The sequence below is a fragment of the Microcaecilia unicolor genome, chromosome 7, assembly GCF_901765095.1.
Source record: "Microcaecilia unicolor chromosome 7, aMicUni1.1, whole genome shotgun sequence".
Classification (NCBI taxonomy): Eukaryota; Metazoa; Chordata; class Amphibia; order Gymnophiona; family Siphonopidae; genus Microcaecilia; species Microcaecilia unicolor.
Genome location: NC_044037.1, coordinates 151,395,120 through 151,417,898, shown reverse-complemented (window position 1 = coordinate 151,417,898; position 22,779 = coordinate 151,395,120). Strand labels below are relative to the sequence as shown.

General features: G+C 44.3%; 1 protein-coding gene across 1 annotated transcript in view; it reads left to right on the top strand.

Moving 5' to 3' along the window:
* The window catches only part of UBE2F (ubiquitin conjugating enzyme E2 F (putative)), a 441,864-nt gene that overhangs the window by 245,467 nt on the left and 173,618 nt on the right, over nucleotides 1-22,779 (top strand). Inside the window, exon 7 of the mRNA XM_030209070.1 lies at nucleotides 4,590-4,657. Coding sequence (XP_030064930.1) covers nucleotides 4,590-4,657 — 68 coding nt within the window. The remainder of the gene's footprint in view (nucleotides 1-4,589; nucleotides 4,658-22,779) is intronic.

Sequence of the window (22,779 nt, the reverse complement as noted above, 5' to 3'; positions counted from 1 at the left end):
AAATCACTTGAACCATTCCACACCTGCAAAAGGAGTTTAATCTAAATTTGGAATTCCAGTCTCATACACACCAAATGACAAACCCATCCAACTCCCCTTTACCATTCCACTTAGTAACATAGTGAGTGACAGCAGATAAAGACCTGTACGGTCCATCCAGTCTGCCCAAGAAGATAAACTCATTTTAAATGATATGTGATACTTTATGTGTATAACCGAGTTTGATTTGTCCTTGCCATTCTCAGGGCATAGACCATATAAGTCTGCCCAGCACGCTTCTTGTACTAAAAGTTCTGAAGTTAACGTTGAAGCCCCTTAAAATTTCCACTCAAGCCCATCCCTATCTATTTAGTCACGATCAGGGCGTAGAACGTAGAAGTCTGCCCAGCACCAGTTTTGCTTTCCAATTAATAGTGTTGCCACCCAATCTCCGCTAAGATTCCGTGGATCCATTCCGTCTAAACAGGATTCCTTTGTGTTTATCCCACACATGTTTGAATTCCATTACCGTTTTCATCACCACCTCCTGCGGGAGGGCATTCCATGTATCAACCACCCTCTCCATGAAAAAATACTTCCTGACATTACTCCTGAGTCTGCCCCCCTTCAACCTCAATTCATGTCCTCTAGTTCTGCCACTTTCCCGTCTCCAGAAAATGTTTGTTTGCGGGTTAATACCTTTCAAATATTTGAACGTCTGTATCATGTCACCCCTGTTTCTCCTCTCCTCCAAAGTATACATGTTCAGGTGGCAAGTCTCTCCTCGTACGGTTTGCAACGTAAATCCCATACCATTTTCATAGCTTTTCTTTGCACCACTTCCAGTCTTTTTCATCCTTAGCTAGATACGACCTCCAAAACTGAACACAATACTCCAAGTGGGGCCTCACCAATGACTTGTAGTGGGGCATCAACACCTCCTTTCTTCTGCTAGCTATACCCCTCTCTATGCAGCTTAGCATCCTTCTGGCCACGGCCAACACCTTGTCACATTGTTTCTTCACCTTCATATCCTCGGACACCAACACCCCAAGGTCTTTCACCTGAATTGAGCTTACTAATCTCTCCCCTCCTATCTCTTTCGGGTTTCTGCATCCCAAGTTCATCATTCTACACTTCTTGGCATTACATTTTAACTGACTAAACAACCGGAAGAACAAACTAATATCCTTCTTGAGTCTAAGTAATACTCACTACTAAATCTCAGAATTAAAATGAATAATTCTCAATTACCATCTCCATACAGAGATCCATAAAGTGAATTTTGTATTAATGTGCTCAGTCCATACCCATTCCAACCATTATATCCCAAAAGGAATATGCGGTAGTGTCACAAGGGAACCATCATAGCACATTAAATGTTCCACCTCCTTATATAGTGTTTGTACATAAAGCTAAGTCAACCTGGACCTCACTCAATATTGACAAGTTTTTTCTTAGAAATTTTAAACATCTAATTCAAGCATATATTCACACATAAGTGTTACAATATAGTATATATGACTGAGTCAATAAAGATACCCACGTTCATACCCTGGCTGCGTATCAAGTAAACTGAACACCCACTGTACATGGGACACTGATTATATATGGTTCAGCCCTAGGAGATGAAGTATAGTAAGCGCTAGAGAGAATTCGATTAAATATGACATCCTCCGTTCATACTTCCCTTTGGGTTATGGCGTGCTCGTGCTCACTTTCCCCTTGTCCAACTCGTGATTCATTCATCCTAATCAATCTTTCATATTCAAATATCTCCCACAAATATATTAAACAGAATAGGCCCCAGCGCTGACCCCTGAAGAACTCCACTGCTCACCTTCCTTTCCTCCGAGTGGATTCCATTTACCACCACCCTCTGCCACCTGTCAGTCAACCAGTTTCCTATCCAGTTCACCACTTTCAGTCCTAAGTTCAGCCCTTTTAGCTTATTCACAAATCTTCTGTGGGGGACCGTATCAAAGGCTTTGCTGAAATCCAAGTAGATTACATTTAGCGCATGTCCTTCATCCAGTTCTTTGGTCACCCAGTCAAAGAACTCAACCCAACACAAATGCCAATATAACCCCCTCCCATTTGCATACATGCCTTTAGCATTCACATCAGAATTTCTCACATAAAATTATTGCATCCAACATAAATATTACAGAGAACTTCAAGTCCCAGAACAATTCTAGAACTACACTCAGTCTCACCCTCTTTCAACATCTCTCAAACAGCAGGAGGTAACCACTTGTATCCACTCGCCTCCACCTTCCCTCCTCTCCTCTTTCCTCTACACATTAATTGATATGTTTGCTTTATTTTTTGTCTACTAGATTGTAAGCTCTTTGAGCAAGGACTGTCTTTCTTCTATGTTTGTGCAGTGCTGCGTACGCTTTGTAGCGCTATAGAAATGCTAAATAGTAGTACTACTACTACTACTTAACATTTCTAGAGCGCTACTAGGGTTACGCAGCGCTGTACAAATTAATGAATAAGGACGGTCCCTGCTCAGAAGAGCTTACAATCTAAAGGACGAAATGTCAAGTTGGGGTAGTTGAGATTTCCTGAGAAGAGGTGTAGTGATTAGGTGCCGAAGGCGACATTGAAGAGGTGGGCTTTGAGCAATGATTTGAAGATGGGCAGGGAGGGGGCCCGGCGTATGGGCTCAGGGAGTTTGTTCCAAGCATGGGGTGAGGCGAGGCAGAAAGGGCGAAGCCTAGAGTTGGCGGTGGTGGAGAAGGGTACTGAAAGGAGGGATTTGTCTTGAGAGCAGAGGTTACGGGTAGGGACATAAGGGGAGATGAGGGTAGAGAGGTAAGGAGGGGCTGCAGATCGAGTGCATTTGTAGGTGAGTAGGAGAAGCTTGAACTGTATGCGGTATCTGATCGGAAGCCAGTGAAGTGACTTGAGGAGAGGGGTGATATGAGTGTATCGGTTAAGGCGGAAGATAAGACGTGCGGCAGAGTTCTGAATGGACTGAAGGGGGGATAGATGGCTAAGTGGGAGGCCGGTGAGGAGTAGGTTGCAGTAGTCAAGGCGAGAGGTAATGAGAGAGTGGATGAGAGTTTGGGTGGTGTGCTCGGAGAGGAAGGGGCGAATTTTGCTAATGTTATAGAGGAAGAAGCGACAGGTCTTGGCTATCTGCTGGATATGCGCAGAGAAGGAGAGGGAGGAGTCGAAGATGACTCCGTGGTTGCGGGCAGATGAGACGGGGACGATGAGGGTGTTATCAACTGAGATAGAGATTGAAGGGAAAGGAGAAGTGGGTTTGGGTGGGAAAACAATAAGTTCAGTCTTGGCCATGTTCAGTTTCAGGTGGCGGTTGGACATCCAGGCAGCAATGTCGGATAAGCAGGCCGATACCTTGGCCTGGGTTTCCGCAGTGATTTCTGGTGTGGAGAGATAAAGCTGGGTGTCGTCAGCATAAAGATGATAGTGGAAACCATGAGAAGAGATCAGGGAGCCTAAGGAAGAGGTGTAGATTGAAAAAAGAAGGGGCCCAAGGACAGATCCCTGAGGAACTCCCAACAGAGAGCGGGATAGGGGAGGAGGATGAACCATGAGAGTGTACTCTTAAGGTACAATGGGAGAGTGAAGAGGAGAACCAGGAGAGGACAGAGCCCTGGAACCCAAAGGAGGACAGTGTGTCAAGAAGTAGGTTGTGATTGACAGTGTCAAAAGCGGCGGATAGGTCGAGGAGGATGAGGATGGAGTAGTGACCTTTGGATTTGGTGAGGAACAGGTCATTGCAGACCTTAGTGCCGTTTCTGTCGAGTGTAGGGGGCGAAAGCCGGATTAAAGCGGATCGAGGATGGCATGAGTGGAGAGAAAATCAATGCAGCGGCTGTGAATGGCGCATTCAAGTATCTTGGAGAGGAAGGGTAGGAGGGAAATGGGGCGGTAGTTGGAGGGACAGGTAGGGTCAAGTGATGTTTTTTTGAGGAGTGGTGTGACCACAGTAGTAGTAGTAGTAGGTTGCAATGATGTTTCTAGGCCCACCTCTTGTAATGCCTTCCAGGCATTTTCAAGGGTACAAGCCTTATGCAATTGTGAAAATGCACTGCCTATTTCTAGGATAAGCAGCATAAAATCTGTTTTAATCTTTTGGGATCTCGCCAGGTACTTGTGACCTGATCGGCCACTGTTGGAAACGGGATACTGGGCTTGATGGATCTTTGGTTTGTCTCAATATGGTAACTCTTATGTTCACCTTCTACAGGTGAGTATCTTCGCTTTCAACTTGAAGAAACTCAGGCTTGTGATTTTATTGTACACCTGATATTCTGGAATTCCCTGCCCTTATCCGTTTGGCAGGAGGTAAATTTTTCTGATATTCCACAAAACAAGCCTCATTTTCTCACAGGTTCATGAATCACTTAGTTTACGCCTTTCTGTTTGTTATTGGATAATTATTAGCTGTTTACTATGGAGTAGGGTTATGGTTTTGTTTTTAATAACATTGTTTTGAGATTTTCTGTTGCTTGAGCTGTATTATGTTATTAATATTCAGATGTTTTCTCATACCCAGTATGTTCATTGAATCAGCCTTCTGAAGTAGTTTCCCATCCTCTATAATGAGTACTCAGTTAACACATGTTTGTATGTCTGTTTCAGTTTATTAAGAGAACATTCAATTGATGGAACTGGCTGGGCTCCAACTAGAACGTTAAAGGTACTGTATACATAGCATTTTTTTAAATGTACAACAATTCTAAATATTTTCTACAAGATTATTTATAATATTAAAACTTAACAGATCAAAAGTCAGTTATAGTGCTGTTTTCTGATGACAAGCTGGTCCAGTGAGCTGCACAGAAGAATAACATCATTCATATCGTGTTAAGTCAGATAACTCTTCCAAACCTTTCTAGGATCTGGATCTGATGCCCTTCACTTTAATTTTTGTCCCTTCAGAGATGGAAGACAATGCCCTCCAAGGCTGCTAACACCTTTTTAATCGTCAGTGCTTTCTAGACCTCTCTTTCCTTTAGGCACTCAGAGTAAGTTTTTCTTGTCAGGTTTAATCTGGTTTAGCCCTCTTAGGGCTTGATTCAACAATGTTTTTCTCCCTTTCTGTTTTCTATAGGAAACATATAACAGGCCCTTAGTCTCATTGGTTAGGTTTTCTTGGCATTTTTGAAGTTTTCTTTGTCGTTTTTACTATTTCTGTCTGAAGTCCACACATGCCCTTAGTTTTGACACTGCTGAATCATGCTTGGTGTGTATGCTTGAAGCAAGTGCCTAGGTTCAGACAGGCAATAAGGTAGTTTTAAACTGCTTGTACATGCAGAAAGGGATGGGTTTCCATATTGTGTTGGGCAGTATTCATGGTGTGGGAATGTGCTATCTTGACAGAACATCCCTAAAATACCACATACGTAGCAGGAAAAGAAACAATTTAACTCCCCCCCCCCCCCCCCCCCAAGAAAAAAAGTCATCCTTGAGTCAGATATGGTAAAAAGAAAATCTTGTGTGGAGACTACCCAAGGTCAATCTGTTTGCAGTGTTTGTAAACAGGGAGGTACTAGTTTTCTCCTACAAAAGGAAATCAGAAGGTCTTCGTTCTATTACTGGGGAGCTAGTCTCCTAGATGCATATCCTCCTGTGCTGCTTGTAGCCAGCACTTGAAGGCGGACATAATCTTCTCCAAGCCTAACTTGGAAGCAAGTTTCACTGTTTTATCTCAATACTGAGTCTAGCACTCATAGCCTGGATATTGAGAGGTAGCTTTGGACTGTCTGAAGAAGTGTCTCAGGCTTTGGCCGGTTCAAAGCATGAATCTGCCAGGTCATGATGCACTTTCAAATGAAGGAGAGTTGCCATTTGGTGTGAATGCAAAAATGGATTTGGATTTTACATTATTTGCCTTACCAGAATCCAAGCTCAAGGCGAACTATAAGGGATACACAATTATTTCCCTGCCCAAGTGGATTTACAATCGAAGTTTGTAACTGAGGTAAAGGAGAGTGAAGTGACATGCCCCCCAAGTCACAGTGAGCTTCAGTGGGAAAAGCAAGATTTGTACCCTTCTTTCCCTTGTTCTTAACTTGCTGATGCAACTGCTAGGCAGCTGCTCCTCTCCAAAATTCCTATAATACTCTACATAAAAACTATTTGAGTACATTGCATATCTTGGGAAACCAACTTAGGGAGGGTCCACCTTTGTCCTGTTACTTTTTTTTTTTTTTTACTTTATTTTTATTCAAGAACATTTTCAATACAAAACAGAAAAAATAACTCATGAAAAATGAAACAAATGGTCACAAAGTAAACCTCCCCCTCCCTAAAGATACTAAGGGGACCTTTTACCAAGCTGTGGCAAAATGGGGCCAGCGCAGGCATCAGCGCGTGTTTTACATGTGCGCCGCAGCCCCCTTTTACCACAGCTGGTAAAAGGGAAGGTCTTGCTTTCCTGCAGGAAATGGCCAGGCAGCAAGTAAAGCACTTGCCACGTGGCCATTTCAGGGGGGGGGGGGGGGGGGGGGGAAGGGCTCCTGTGCTAACTGGGCAGCGCGAGGCACTGCCTGATTGCCACCGGTTACAGTCCTTTGTAGCGCCGGAAATGATGCAGTAGGCGTGGGAAGTACCGCCGGGCTGCTATGGTAGCCCAGTGGTAGTTCCGTTATAGCAAGCGGTAAGCCCATGTTGGGCTTACTGCCGCTTAGTAAAAGGAGCTCTAAAACCCTGTCCTTCCTCCTGTTTCCCCTCACCCCCATCCATAAAGTCCAACAATTCACAACTCAGAACATCCATGTTGGTTCTTCAATGAATGACAGCTTCAGAAGAAAGAATAACTCCCACCCCCCTTTCTAAATACAGCCCAAATCCTATGATAATGCCACCAATGCAGACAAATGAGTCCATTCCTTCTAAGTGGGATCAAAACTCCTATGATGATGACCTATTAATTGTTCCAAATCCTGGACCACCTTCAATCTAAGTATTCAGTCCCACACTATGGACCACATTAACTGTTTCCGTTTTGCTGCAATTTCACACAGCCATAACCAAGCACATTCTTTTAAGTCTTGTTTGCCATTTATGCCCTCTTCTATTACCTAGTCCCATTGGAGCCGACTCTGTGGGTACTGTGAGTGCTTGAGCACCCCCAATATTGAGAAAGTTCCATGTATGTGTCCAGGGATGGGTTATTTTCATTGGGCTTAGCACCCCCAATAATTTTGGAAAGTTGGCTCCTATGCCTAGTCCCAATAAACAAAATGTTGGCTCATAGGGGAATGGACATCCAAAGCTTTCTCCAGCAGCTGAGTTACGGCTTTCCTGAAAATTTGTATTTTCAATCAGGGCCACCATATTTCTGGAATTCCTTCCCAGTTAGAAACTTATATAAGATGGATATTGGGCCCTTTAATTTCCCCAATGCCACCCACAAATTTTCAAGATGTCCTTGTCTTCGGGATCGTCTCGCAACCAATTTTGAGAAATTATCAATATTTGAAATTTAAGCAATTATGAAGTTCTTGACCTGTGGATAAGGAACAGGTCACTCGCAGGTAACTAAGACTCAAGAAGTTCACTTAAAGGGCTTACTTCCCCTATACCCAAAAACGTATTAATCTCCCTTTCTCCCACCGGGAAAACACCCCTACCGTTCTCCCTGACACAAATAAAGATTCATAATGGATTGGAGCAAAGGTTGATACCTGCCCAACTCTCCTGAAACACGCTCACACTACTGCCCAAGTCCCATCTCCCCCAAAGTTACTATGAGACGTATTTTCAATTCACTTAGACTTTTATTAACCTGTGGAACTTTGTAAGTCTAAGTGCTTTGAAAATGAGCCCTTATGTAACTTTGTAAGTCTGAGTGCTTTGAAAATATGTCTCTTAGCTAATCTAGGTGGTCTACCTCCCCAAATATACATATTAATATTTTATTTATTTATTTATTGCATTTGTTTCCCACATTTTCCCACCTCTTTGCAGGCTCAATGTGGCTTACAATCATCGTGAATAGTGGAAGCATGTAAGAAGATATACAATTAGTATTATAGAAGGATCTTGGGTAACATGATAATGAAAAAACATAATAGTAGTTTATCACGCGAACATGATAATGATGAAACAAACTAGTAGTTTAACAAGCTAATATTGTAAGGCATTTCTGGATAGTTGTATTGGGGTTCATATTTGTTGGTTTTTGTGGTATGCCTTGTTAAAGAGATGGGTCTTCAGTAGTTTGCGGAAGTTAGTTAGTTCATAGAGCATTTTTAGGTTGCGTGGCAGCGTGTTCCAGAATTGTGTGCTTAGGTAGGAAACATTGATTGTACCAGGTTGCGGAAGACGGTTCTTGGGAAGAAAGGTCTTACTCTTTTTAGTTTCCACAGTGAGTGGAACATCTTCTTGGTAGTGTTTTTCGCGTGATTCTCAAGTGTTAGGTGTCGGTCAATGGTAACTCCAAGAATTTTTAGGGTGTCTGAAATTGGAAGATTCAATTTTGGTGTGTTAATGGTGGTGAATTTGTTCGTGTTATGTTGAGAGGTGAGTATTAGGCATTGGGCTTGTTCTGCATTAAGTTTCAGTGGAAAAGCATCCGCCCATGTGTGCATGATTTGTAGGCTTTGGTTGATGTCATTGGAAATTTCCTTTAAATCTTGTTTAAATGGGATGTAGATTGTTACGTCGTCTGCGTATATGTATGGGTTGAGGTTTGGTTTATATCTTTAGAGATTATTTATTTCGCCCCTCCCGCAATGGTACATATAAATGCAGAGTTTGAAATAGAAACAACAACCAGGGCATTATATTCATTGTAATTACTGCATCCCTACCATGAGAGCTAATTTCCCTTCCATTCACCCAAATCTGTTTTGATTTGTTGTAATATTTTAGTATAGTTCTTTTCATATAATATTGTTAAATCTCTGGTAATTTGCACCCCAAATAACGGATCCTCATTCTAGCCCATTTAAATGTGAAAATCTGTTTTACGTAACTCCTCCAACCTGTCATTCATTAACTCTGTCTTATTATGTTATGTTATATCAATGTTATATTCCCCCTCAAACACCTTAAAATAGGTTTGGAATGGATTGCAGTATAAAAAGAAAAAAATGTCTAATTAGAAAGTACATACCTTCTAAATAAATGTGTCTTCAACATTTTATGAAAAGTCAAATAATTTGATTGTATTTTTCACCAAAGTAGGTAAGGAATTCCAAATTTGAGATGACTGGTAAGAGAATAAGACTGTAAAATATTTCTTAAAACAACATTATTTAAAAGAAGAGGCAGGTATGTTTACGCTATTGCGGATATCATACTTTGAAGAATGTGTGTTAATAAGGAAAAATATATAACTTGCTACCAATATCTTATAAACCATGCAACAAATCTTATAGAAAACTCTGGCTTCTATCGGCAACCAATAGAGCCTTTCATAACATATAGAAACTCTGTCAAATTTGTTCAAACCACATATAAGACGAATTGCAGTGTTCTGAATCATTCCGAGCCATCTCATTAAATATTTTGTGCAACCAAGATATATAATAATACAGTAATCAAGTTTTGTAAGAATTAATGCTTGCTTTAACAGTTGAAATGAGTGATTCAAAAATACTTTACCTTACATTCTTAAGTTCATCAACCAAAAACATTTTTTAACCAGACTGTTGACCCCTAAGATTTTCAAAGACTTTTCTAATTTATAGGTTAGACCATTCAGTATCAAAGAAGATGGCTTTATTGAAATGTCTTTATTGTCAAGCAGAAGGAATTTAGTTTTCTCACTATTAAGTTTGGTCCAATTTTCATACATTCATTACCTTTACAGTATCTGAATCTATTGATATCATCTGCATATATATATAGGCTTTATAGTCCGCAGCTTCTAATTGATAACCTAATGATGCCATAAGGACATTAAACAGAACGGGGGAACCCCTGCAGGACCTCACATGTCTCATATCATTTTGTTGATAATTCACCTTCCAACTTTACTACTTAAGATCTTGTTACCAAAAATCCTTGGAACCATTTCCAAACATTCCCTGTTATGCCTATCCAGCTTATGTTCGAAGGAGAAGGGCGGCCATCTTCCGACACAAATTGGGAGATGGGCGGCCTTCTCCTAAGGGCGCCCAAATCGGCATAATCGAAAGCTGATTTTGGCTGGCTTCAACTGCTTTCCATCGCAGGGACGGCCAAAGTTCAAGAGGGCATGTCGGCAGTGTACCGAAGGCGGGACAGGGGCGTGGTTAAGAGATAGGCGTCCTCGGCCAATAATGGAAAAAAGAAGGGCGGCCCTGACAAGCATTTGGCCGACTTTGCTTGGTCCCTTTTTGTTCACAACCAAGCCTTGAAAAGGTGCCTGAACTGACCAGATGACCACTGGAGGGAATCGGGGATCACCTCCCCTTTCTCCCCCAGTGGTCACCAACCCCCTCCCACCCAAAATAAAATTAAAAAAACATTTTTTTGCCAGCCTCAAATGTCATATCCAGCTCCATCACAGCACTATGCAGGTCCCTGGAGAGGTTTTTAGTGGGTACTGCAGTGCACTTCAGGCAGGCGGACCCAGGCCCATCCCGCCACTACCTGTTACACTTGTGGTGGTAAATGGGAGTCCTCCAAAACCCACCCGAAACCCACAGTACCCACATCTAGGTGTGCCCCCCGTTACCCTTTAAGGGCTGTGGTAGTGTTGTACAGTTGTGGGTAGTGGGTTTTGGGGGGGGGGGGGGTTGGGGGGCTCAGCACCCAAGGTAAAGGAACTATGCACCTGGGAGCAATTTGTGAAGTCCGCTGCAGTGCCCCCTAGGGTGCCTGGTTGGTGTCCTCCCACGACCAAATGGCTTGGATTTGGCCGCCTTAGTTTAAATTATAGGCGAAAACCAATGTCGGCCATCTCTAAGGGCAGCCCAAATGTTGAGATTTGGGCGTCCCCAACCGTTTTATCGAAACGAAAGATGGCCGCCCATCTTGTTTCGATAATACAGTCGTGTACGCTTCTTTACGGGACCGTCCCTATAGATGGGCGCCCCCATTCGATTATGCCCCTCCGCGTTTCTCAAAATACTCAATAAAAATGTTGCATATCATTTTGTTGATAATTCACCCTCCAACTATACTGATTAAGATCTTGATACCAAAAATCCTGTAAACCATTTTCAAACATTCCCTGTTATGCCTATGTTACTTAGTATGAAAGAAGCAGGTATTTCTGTGTTGTTGAAACCTGGAAAGGACCCTTCAGCGTGTGGGTCTTATCGACCTATTTCGCTATAGAATATTGATGTAAAACTGATTGCAAAAAGTTTGGCTCAGCACTTTCCACAGGTTTTACTGGGTTTAATACACACTGATCAATCTGGCTTTGTTCCTAAGTGCCAGGTGGCGGATATTAGGTGTACAATACTACTTACTACTACTACTACTACTTAACATTTCTAGAGCGCTACTAGGATTACGCAGCGCTGTACAATTTAACAAAGAGAGACAGTCCCTGCTCAAAGAGCTTACAATCTAATAGACAAGTGAACATTAAATATTATCTGGGAAGTTCGACAGACCTGATCAAAGATAGGTTTGCTAATGATAGATAAGGAAAAGGCTTTTGATCGGGTGAGCTGGACTTTCCCTGTGGCAGGTCCTGCATAAGGTGGGAGTGGGTGACCGATTTTGCACATGGATCCAAAAGCTTTATTATTGGCCTCAGGCTTATTAAAATAGTAGGAAATTAACCTGTGTAACTCCCATTTATTTTAATAAGCCTGAGGCCAGTCATAAAGCTTTTGGATCCATGTGCAAAATCGGTCACCCACTCCCACCTTATGCAGGACCTAAAGCGAAATAGGTCGATAAGACCCACACGCTGAAGGGTCCTTTCCAGGTTTCAACAACACAGAAATACCCGCTTCTTTCATACTAAGTGGTACTTGATTTCCCATCAGGAATCTGTTACTCACTGTACATAATAAACCACATCCGCACCAAAAAGTTTATAAAATTTTTGGCCTTTCTGCTTTTCAATTGTTTAACTGCCCAGTCGATATCCAATAATGATATTGAGGCCTCCAGCACTTCCTTTGCCTAATTAAGCAAAGTTGGCATCTGGATTTGATCTAGATAATGCTAGATATCCTCCCCTGCCACACCCTCTTCTCCAGTACACAATTTTCTGTAAAACTCCTCTTTGGTTTCAGCATCTATTTAATAAAGTACATCCCATTTTCCCTTTTGGATGGTTTGGACCATCCTTCACTCATGTAGGTGTCACACAATCATTGTGCCTGATTTATTTCCATATTCAAAAATTTTTTTTTTGCTTAAAGTGCCTCCATAGAAAGTCTATTTTGTTAATCTACAGCCTCCCCAGCTCTGCCCTCACCTGAGTCAGCTCCTGTAAAAGAGCCTGCTCTGGTCTCGCCTTATGCAATAAAAGGCACAGTCATGGGTGCTTTAATGTCACCAGACCTGGCAGACCTCTATATCACCCACTTCGAAGACACCCATCTCAAGGGCCATCCATTTATCAATAAGTTCAGTTTTTACAAACCTATATCAATGATATTATATGGAAAGGATCAGTGTCACACTTGAAAGAATATTTTGCATGGCTCAACTCCAGAGACCCCCATTTGAGATTTCAAATGCAGTATGATCTCAAAACCATTCCATGCTTGGACATCCTTATTCACAAGACACGATACTCCTTTTGTCACCACCATATATAGAAAACCCATGGATTAGAATGCATACCTTTTTTTTGACAGTTCCATCAGAGAGTGCTCAAACACAATCTACCATACTTGCAGTTTTTATGTCTGAGATGTTTGTGTACAGATCTTGAAGCGTTCAAAGTACAGGCAGTCACCATGTAACAAAGGTTCAAGAACAGAGGATACCCTGACAGATCCATTAGAGATGGATACCAAAAGTCTTTATTGATCGATTGTACATCCTTATTAGCAACAGGACCAGCAAGAACACCACCTGACCTTGTCTTCTGCACACCACGGTTTTCTCATTTGTCCAATTACATAAAAAAAGTAATCAAGAAGTTCTGGCCTATCCTCAAAAGCCATCCGTGTCTTAAAGATAAAAATTATTATTATTTTTTTTTTACAAACTAAGAATAAGAGCCTTCATTAGATCTTGGTTCCATCCACATTATCTGAGTTTACATTGTCTCCTGTTGAACCATCTGGACACTACTCATGTGGCCTCTGCTCTCTGTTTGCAGATAACACATTTCATAGATCCACAGACTAAAAAGAAGTTTATTCTCAAGCAGCATTCAGATTTTACCTCTGTTTATCATCCGTACTATAGTTTGCCCATCCAACAAACTATACATTGGCAAAACAAAGATTCTCCAAGGACAAGCAGACTTGCTTGTCACAAGTGAGTAGATGCCATCCCGCGTCGTTCTGTCGGCAAAATCACCAGAGGAAAAATCTAGAGCTTTCAGGAGCGCGAGCCACACACCAGCGCGGGTGTGCAAGTGCCTTCCCACCCACCGCTTGAACATGCCGCTTCAGTTTTTTCCGAGTGAGATGCAGCTGTCTTTTTTTCTGCTTGTTTCTCACACACCAGGTAGAGCAATTTTTTTGAAGTGTCTTTCATACCTGCTTGCTTTCCTCTTCTTTTTCTTTTTCATTGTGTTTAAAAATATATATTAATTTTTTTCCCTTTATTTTCTAGTTTTGCCCCGCGTCTAAGTTTCCTTTCATTTTCAACTTTTAATTTTGCCAAAGCCATTTTTCTTCCATGTCCACGAAGACTCCCAGTGGCTTCAAGCGTTGTACCTGGTGCATCCGAACCATCTCTGGAAAAGACACCAGTTCTTGGTATCTTCAGTGCTTTGGGCCCAACCATAGCCCTGTCAACTGTGCCCTTTGTCGTCATATGAAGAAGAGGACCCAGGTTTCCTGGTAGGCTCAACATAAGAAGATTTTTGGAACCTGGTCTGGTTCTTCAACATCGGTGTTACGAGTGTTGCACTGGCATCAGGAGTCACGATAGGGATGGCTGCTTCGAGACACTGGGAGCAGTGAAGCATTGAGTGGGTCTCCACCTGCCTTGAGGCCTCCTGTTATGCAGCCCCCCCCCCCCCCCGGACCGTCCATCGTTGGACCCAACCCCGAGACAACAGGACGATTCGATGTCAAGAAGCACCGTCACCGATTTCCACTGACACTTGCTTCCGGGTCTCCGAGAAGTGTTGACGCCAGGAGGACTGCACCCCCTCCATCCAGGAGGTGCCGATGCATACATCTCCTAGCAGCCGAGATCCTGCTCCTGCACCAGCTCCGTGGTTCTGCAGCCTGTGCCCCAGCAGGCCCCACAGCCTTTCCTGATGGCCCTTGATGAGTGAATCCAAGCCTTGCTCCCTGAACTTTTGGACAGCCTCATGCAGCGATGTGCATCTGTATCTGGGGTGCTTGCACCTGCCATACTTCCCGCTGCAGCCCCACCTGGCTTGCAGTGTGGCCTCCGATGCTGGTGCCACTTCCAGCCCTAGTGTCTACTGCCACCCAGGCCGGCACCCCTTCAACTTCGGTGGAGGAAGCTTCGCCGGACTCGAGACGTGAGCCGGTTTCTCGATGCCGTTCTCGATGACATGGTTCTTCGGCATCGAGGCAAGCCCGGTCTCAGACATCCCTGAGGGAGGTGCTATCCGACAACTAGGAGGAGTGCTCATGAGAATCAGAAGAGGATCCCAGGTATTTTTCCTCTGACGAGTCCTATATGATCCCTTCTGAGCCCTCCCCTCCACCTGAGAGGAGAGTATCTCCACCTGAGAGCCTCTCTTTCACGGTTTTTGTGCAGGAAATGGCAGAGGCCATTCTATTCCCTATTGAATTGGAGGATGAGCCCAGGACCAAGATGCTCAAGGTCCTGGACTATACCCCCCCCCCCCTCCCAAGGAGGCAGTGACTGCTCCCCTCCACGCGGAACTCAAGGCATTCCTTGTTGGGAACTGGGCGTCCCCTTTTCTCTGAGGTCCCCAAGAAAATTGACACCCAGTATCTGATCCACGGGATACTTGGTAGTGGACTCTGCTCTCAAGAGAGCCAGGAGTACTAGGCACTGTGACTTGGCTCCTCCAGGCAGAGAAGCTAGGATCCTGGTCTCTTTTGGGAGAAAGATTTATCAGGCCTCTATGCTCCTCACCTTTATCCAGTCAAACCAGCTCTTCACAAGTGTGTACTTGTGAAACTCAGTGCAGCAGCTGTCAGACTTGGTTGATGCGCTCCCTCCGGAGCACGTCAAGCAGTTTCACCAGTTGGTCAAGCAGCAGAAGGCTTGTCGCAAGTTCTTGGCCAGGGGCACTTAACGCCGCTTTTGACGTGGCATCCAGAATCTCTGCCCAAGGTATAGCAATGCGCAGACTCTCATGTCTGCGTGTTTCTGACCTGTATCATGCTGTTCAGCAGAGATTGTCAGATGCCCCTTGCTGGGGTGATAATCCTTTTGGAGAGAAGGTTGAAGAGGTCGCTGACCAAATCAAGAAGCATATTGATGCTATGTCTTCTCTTTCTCGCTGGGCATCTTCTGCAACTGCCTCCTCATCCAGGAGGTGTTTTGGCAAGTCACAGAGTGCTCCCTATTACTACTCTAGGCATAGGTGTATTCCTGCGGCCCGCCAGCCCAACCCCAGCTGCTTGTTCTCATCAACAGCGTATGCCTAAGGCCCTTGCTGTTGCCCTCAAAATCAAGGGGCGAGCTTTTGACTGGCTCCAGCAGAGCATAGCTATGGTCAGAATGTCCCTCCCGGATGACTTGCCAATTGGGGGGAGGTTAAAGTTTTTTCACCAAAGGTGGACTCTCATAACATCCGACTGGTGGGTTCTACAAATAGTCCAGCTCAGTAACACACTCAGTTTGCTTTCCAAACCTCCACATTGTCCACTAAGAGCCCATTCTTTTTGCTCTCAGCACAGGCAGGTATTTGCAGAGGGACTCTTTGCCCTTCTCAAGGCACATGTGTTCGAACCCTTTCCACTAGGGGAAAAGGGCAGGGATTCTATTCCAGATACTTGTACAGAAAAAGACAGGGGATTCGCCCTATCTCACCCTGAACAAATTCCTAGTGCAAGAAATATTCAAGATGATTTCCCTGGGCACCCTTCTTCCCATGATTCAGGAAAACGATTGGCTATACTCTCTGTATTTGAAGGATGCATATACACACATCCCGATACTTCCAGCCCACTGGAAGTACAGTGCACTCCATTTAAGTGCACGTCGGATAAGCGCATGCTCTGTTTAACTGCATGCCATACTTTGGTCCCGTTTTTGGTGCCATCAATTTCTATGGGGACAAACTTCGGTTTAGTGCACCAATGATAAGTGCAAGATTTGCTTATATGCATGGTTTAAGACCGCTCCTCTGCAGGAAACACTCCGCATAAGCGCGCGCACGGAATATGGAAGCCGATTGGCGCATCAAAGGGGTAGTAAATATGAAATCTCATTGGTTAAATGCCACAGGCAGAATAAGCGAAAGAATGTTGTTAGAGTGTACAGTGGAGTCATCTTCGTACAACTGTAAGACTAACACTGGCTGAACGAATAGAAGTTCTTAAAAAATTAGAAAACAAAGTCAAGCATCTGTTGCTAAAGAATATGGTGTCAATCCCAGTCAAATTTCACGTATCTTGAAGCAGAAAGACCAGCTTCTGGAAGACTGGCAAAACAATACAAATCCACACCGGAAACGAAAATGGGCAGGAGAAGCTGAGAAATCTAATCAGCTAGCTTAAAGTCTTGGACTAACTGAATTCAAAGCCACTGTTGGATGGTTGGAAAGATGGAAGGAGAGGAACAACATAAAATTCAAGAAACAGCATGGTGAAAAACAAGACGCTGATGACTTTGATGTTGAAAATTTGGTTGTTTCAGTTCTTCCTACCATCTTGAACGAGTTTGCACCTCATGACATTTTCAATGCTGACAAAAACGGACTCTACTGGCGAGTGATTCCTGATGGAACACTTACATTCAAACAAGCTAAAACTACAGGAAGTAAAACGTCGAAGGACCGACTGACGATCCTCCTTTGCTGCAATATGGATGGGAGTGAGAAGTTGGAACCACTCATCATTGGAAAGAGCAAACAGCCCTGTTGCTTCAAAAATGTTACGCGACTTCCTGTGTCATACGAGGCTAACGCAAATTCATGAATGACTGGGGAAATTTAGAAGCAGTGGCTAAAGAAGTTAGACACTAGAATGCGGGCACAAAAGCGTCAGTTTTTGTTGCTTTGTGATAATTGTGCTGCACACAGTGATGATGTCAGGCTGTCTAACGTCAAGGTGGTTTTCCTGCCACCAAACACTACCTCTCTGATCCAACCTCTGGATCAGGGCATAATAGCCAATTTCAAACAACATTATCGGGCTCTTGTGCTACGTCGTCTGATGAGCGTTATGGATGACCAGACTGGCAAGGATAAACGTGCTGTTGAACTGGCTCGTAATCTATCACTGTTGGATTCCCTACATACGCAGAAAGAAGCCTGGAATCATGTTACACAGGCAACCATTGTGAACTGCTACAAGTGGGCAAGCTTTGTTAAAGATGTGGAGAGGGACAAAACAGATGCAGCTGTTGCAAGCACGTCAGATGAACAGGCTATTGACATCCCAGCCGGTGTTACTGAAGAGGAGTTTTCATCACTGCGTAGCTGTTGATTACGATCGACAAACAGCTGACGACAGCACTGATGTCGAGATATGCACCTACACGCAGGCAATGGCTGATGATGAAATGAGCAGCAAGGCACATGCTGACGAAATTCAACAACATCCTGTCACTTTTTCAAGAGCGCTGGAGAGTCTCAACACCATGCGGGCCTATCTGAAGGTCACTGGATGTCAGTGCTATGACAGTTTTTACCGTCTGGCAGACATAGTCTATGGAACTCACAGACACAAGAGTGTACAGAGGAGTCTGACTGATTACTTCAAGTAAACCTAACGTTAGTTAACGGAGACTGTATACTGTACATATAACAGTACTGTACATATGTTTATCAGATGTCAAGCTTCTTTTTTGGATCACAACGGTTAAGTGTACGCTCTGGTTAACTGCATGTATTTCTTTGGTCTCAGACCCTTGCACTTAAGCGCATTGCACTGAATCTTCGGTTTCGGCTGGGAAAACATCACTTTCAGTACCATGTGTTGCCTTTTGGCCTTGCATCAACTCCCAGAGTCTTTACCAAGTGTCTAGCGGTAGTTGCAGCATCGCTACACAGACTGGGAGTTCAGGTGTTCCCTTATTTCGATGATTGGCTGGTGAAGAGCACCTCTGTGGACAGTGCTCAGGAGTCCATGCGGATGAATATTTGGGTGCTAGAGTTACTAGGGTTCTTTATAAACTACCCCAAGTCCCATCTCCATCCTATTCAACAATTGGAGTTCATAGGAGCCCTGTTCGAAACTAGGACTGTTTGAACCTACCTCCCAGAGACACAGGCGGACAATCTTGTCTCCCTGGTGTCCAAGGTTCGGACATCGCATTAGGCCATAGCTTGACAGATCTTGAGATTATTGGGCCACATGGCTTCCACAGTGTATGTTACACCCATGGCACACCTGCACATGAGATTTGCTCAATGAACCCTGGCTTCTCAGTGGCATCAAGCCACGGGAGATCTAGAGGATGTCATCTAATTGTCCCCCAGAGCTTGTACGCTCTCTTCAATGCTGGACAATTTGACCCAATTTGACCGTAGGACTTCCTACTACTACTACTTAACATTTCTAGAGCACTACTAGGGTTACGCAGCACTGTACAAATTAACAAAGAAGGACGGTCCTTTCTCAAAGGAGCTTACAATCTAAAGGATGAAATGTCACGTTGGGGTAGTCTAGATTTCCTGAGTAGAGGTGTAGTGGTTAGGTGCCAAAGGCGACATTGAAGAGGTGGGCTTTGAGCAATGATTTGAAGATGGGTAGGGAGGGGGCCTGGCGTATGGGCTCAGGGAGTTTGTTCCAAGCATGGGGTGAGGCGAGGCAGAAAGGGCGGAGCCTGGAGTTGGCGGTGGTGGAGAAGGGTACTGAAAGGAGGGATTTGTCTTAAGAGCGGAGGTTACAGGTAGGGACGAAAGGGGAAATGAGGGTGGAGAGGTAAGGTGGGGCTGCAGATCGAGTGCATTTGTAGGTTAGTAGGAGAAGCTTAAACTGTATGCGGTATCTGATCGGTATTTGATCAGATACCGCATTCCAAATTCCTCAGCCGCAAAAAGTACTGACGACTGGTGCATTTCTCCTGGGATGGGGAGCTCATGTAGATGGGCTTCACGCTCAAGGAGCTTGGTCCCTCCAGGAAACGAGTCTTCAGATTAATCTCCTGGAGCTTCGGGCTATCTGGAACGCTCTAAAGGCTTTCAGAGATCGGCTGTCCCATCAAATTATTTTAATCCCAGTAGACAATCTGGTTGCAATGTATTACACCAAAAAGCAGGGGGGGCACCAGATCTCAACCTCTGTGTCAGGAAGACGTCCAGATGTGGCATTCAGCTCGCCAACACAGCATGTTTATCCAGGCCACTTATCTGGCAGGCATAAACAATGACCTGGCTGACAGGCTGAGCAGGATAATGCAACCTCACGAGTGGTCTCTAAATATGGGCGTAGCCCGCAAGATCTTCCGAGCGGGGGGCACCCCCTTGGTAGATATTTTTGCCACTGAAATCAATCACAAGGTCCCTCAATTCTGTTCCAGGCTTCAGGCCCATGATAAACTATTGTCAGTTGCCTTTCTTTTACATTGGGAGACAGGCCTTCTGTATGCATATCCTCCGATACCTCTAGTGGGAAAGGCTTTGTTGAAACTCAAGCAAGACCACAGAACCATGATTATGATTGCTCCCTACTGGCTGCGACAGATATGGTTCCCTCATCTTCTGGAATTGTCCTCCGAAAAACCGTGGAGATTGGAGTGTTTTCCGACCCTCATCACCCAGATTGAGATGTCGCGTCAGCCCAACCTCCAGTCTATGGCTCTTGCGGCCTGGAAGTTGAGATCCTAAGATTTGCTTCCTTGGGTGACTCCCGGGTCTTGCTGGCTTCCAGTAAAGATTCCACGAAGAGGTGTTACTCTTTTAAATGGACGTGGTTTGCTGTCTGGTGTGACAGCAAGACCATAGATCCCCTTTCTTGTCCTATAAAGACCCTGCTTGAATACCTTCTACACTTGCCAGAATCTAGTCTGAAGACCAACTCCGTAAGGGTTCACCTTAGTGCAATTAGTGCTTATCATCAGTGTGTAGAGGGTAATCCTATCTCTGGACAGCCTTTAGTTGTTCGCTTCATGAGAGGTTTGCTTTTGTCAGAGCCCCCAGTCAAACCTTCGCCGGTGTCATGGGATCTCAACATCATTCTCACCAGCTGATGAAAGCTCCTTTTGAGCCACTGAATTCCTGCCATCTGAAGTACTTGACCTGGAAGGTCGTTTTCTTGGTGGCTCTTACTTCAGTTTGTAGGGTCAGTGAGCTTCAAGCCTTAGTAGTAGATGCACCTTATACTAAATTTCATCACAACAGATTAGTCCTCCGCATGCACCCTAAGTTCCTGCCAAAGTTGGTGTCAGAGATCCATCTGAACCAGTTGATTGTCTTGTCAACATTCTTTCAACGACCTCATGCCCATCATGGTGAAAGCAGTTTGCACACCTTGGACTGCAAGAGAGCGTTGGTGTTTAATATGGAGCGGACAAAGCCTTTCAAACAGCTTTTTGTTTCTTTTTTATCCCAGCAGGATGGGGGTCACCATTGGGAAATGCACCATATCCAATTGGCTATCAGATTTCATTTCCTTCACTTATGCCCATTCAGGGCTGACTTTGGACGGTCATGTCACAACCCATAATACCAGAGCCATAGCTGCGTCGGTAGTTCGTGCTCCTGAAAGCTCTAGATTTTTCATCTGACAGTTTTGCCAAACCGGGCAACGCGGGATGCTGTCGACCCACTTGTGAGAATAAGAAGACTGCTGTCCTCAGAGAATACCTGCTACAGGTAAGTATCTTCGCCGAAATGGTTAAAACGTGATTCATTGAGCACAAAAACTGTGTCAGTCGTCACGTCCCATTCTGCTTTGCTCTCTGAACACTGGCAGGCGGTGTATCACTCTATTGAAGATTTGAAATTTTTTGTTTTAAAGCACTTTACCACCAGATGGCGCCAGGGTGATACCGAAACATTACTTAACATAGTAGATGACGGAAGAAAAAGACCTGCACAGTCCATCTAGTCTGCCCAACAAGATAAACTCATATGTGCTACTTCTTGTGTATACCTTACTTTGATTTATATCTGCCATTTTCAGGGCACAGACCGTAGAAATCTTGCCCAGCACTAACCCCGCCTCCCAAACACCAGCCCCACCTCCTAATCTCGGCTAAGCTTCTGAGGATCCATTCCTTCTGAACAGGATTCCTTTATGTTTATCCCACGCATGCTTGAATTCCGCTACCGTTTTCATCTCCACCACCTCCCGCGGGAGGGCATTCCAAGTATCTACCACTCTCTCCATGAAAAAATACTTCCTGACATTTTTCTTGAGTCTGCTCCCCTTCAATCTCATATCATGTCCTCTAGTTCTACCACCTTCCCATCTATGTAAAAGGTTCGCTTGCGGATTAATACCTTTCAAATATTTAACAGCGAAGAACAATACTTAACAGAGAAGAACAGAAGTTTTTTTATCTTTTGAATATATTGCAACTGGCAGGATTGAACTCTGAGATAGGCTGTAGGGTTTTTCTATGAGTATACTGTTTCTTTTGAAAAATAACACCCCCACCCCCCTTCTTTTTGTTTTAAAGAAATACAGAGCCTCATTCTCTCTGTGAGCATTATAAATAAACTAGTAAAAAAAAGGCCAGTTTCTGAGACCAATGAAACGGGCGCTAGCAAGGTTTTCATCGTAGTGTGTATGTTTGAGAGAGTGTGTGTAAGAGAGAGAGAGACAGAGTGAATGTGCGAGTGTGTGTGTGACATAGAATGAGGCTGTCTGTGTGAGAGTGTGTGTGTGAGAGAAAGTGAGAGTGTGCCCTTCCCCCCCCCCCCCCCGTCTTCCCTCCCCCCCCTCCCAGCTTCAGGGTCATGGGCCCCCCTCCCTCCACCTTTCAGGGTTGTGGCCCTCCCTCCCACTGTCATGTTCAAGCTGGCTCCCTCCCTCCCACGTTCAGGCAGGCTGGCTGGCTGGCTCCCTCCTTCCGACATTCAAGCTGCCTGCCTCCCTCCCTCCGACGTTCTGGCTGGCTGGCTGACTCGCTCCCTCTCTCCCTCCTTCCCTCCCATGTTCAGGCTGGCTTGCTCCCTCGCTTCCTCCCAAGTGTCAGTGCTCCGTTGTGATGCGAGGGCGGGGCGATGGTAGTCCTCCCTTTGTTGCAGGTTGTTCGCATTCACGATGTGTTTGACGTCACGGATTGGGTGGGTGATGTGATTCGTTGAGTGTAAGTGCTCCACCCTCCACGTCATCACGTTGTGACGTGAGGGCGGGGCATACACTCATGGAGGAGCATCGATCTACACTTCATTTTTAGAACGTTGGGAAACTTGAGGCTTCAATAGAACGTTGGAGGTGTGTTTTATATAGAGAGATTTTTTTTGTTCTATTCATTCACTATCATATAATTCAGTCTGCATCAACTAAAAGACACTTTTTAATTCAGTATTTATGATGTGCATAGTATCCACAGTTTGGAATTCATTCCATATTACACCATACACATCAAGCTTTCATTCCTTTTATTTTTGTTCAAGTATTTGAAACTAGTAGCTCCTCTTTGCTTATTATTTATTACTTTTCT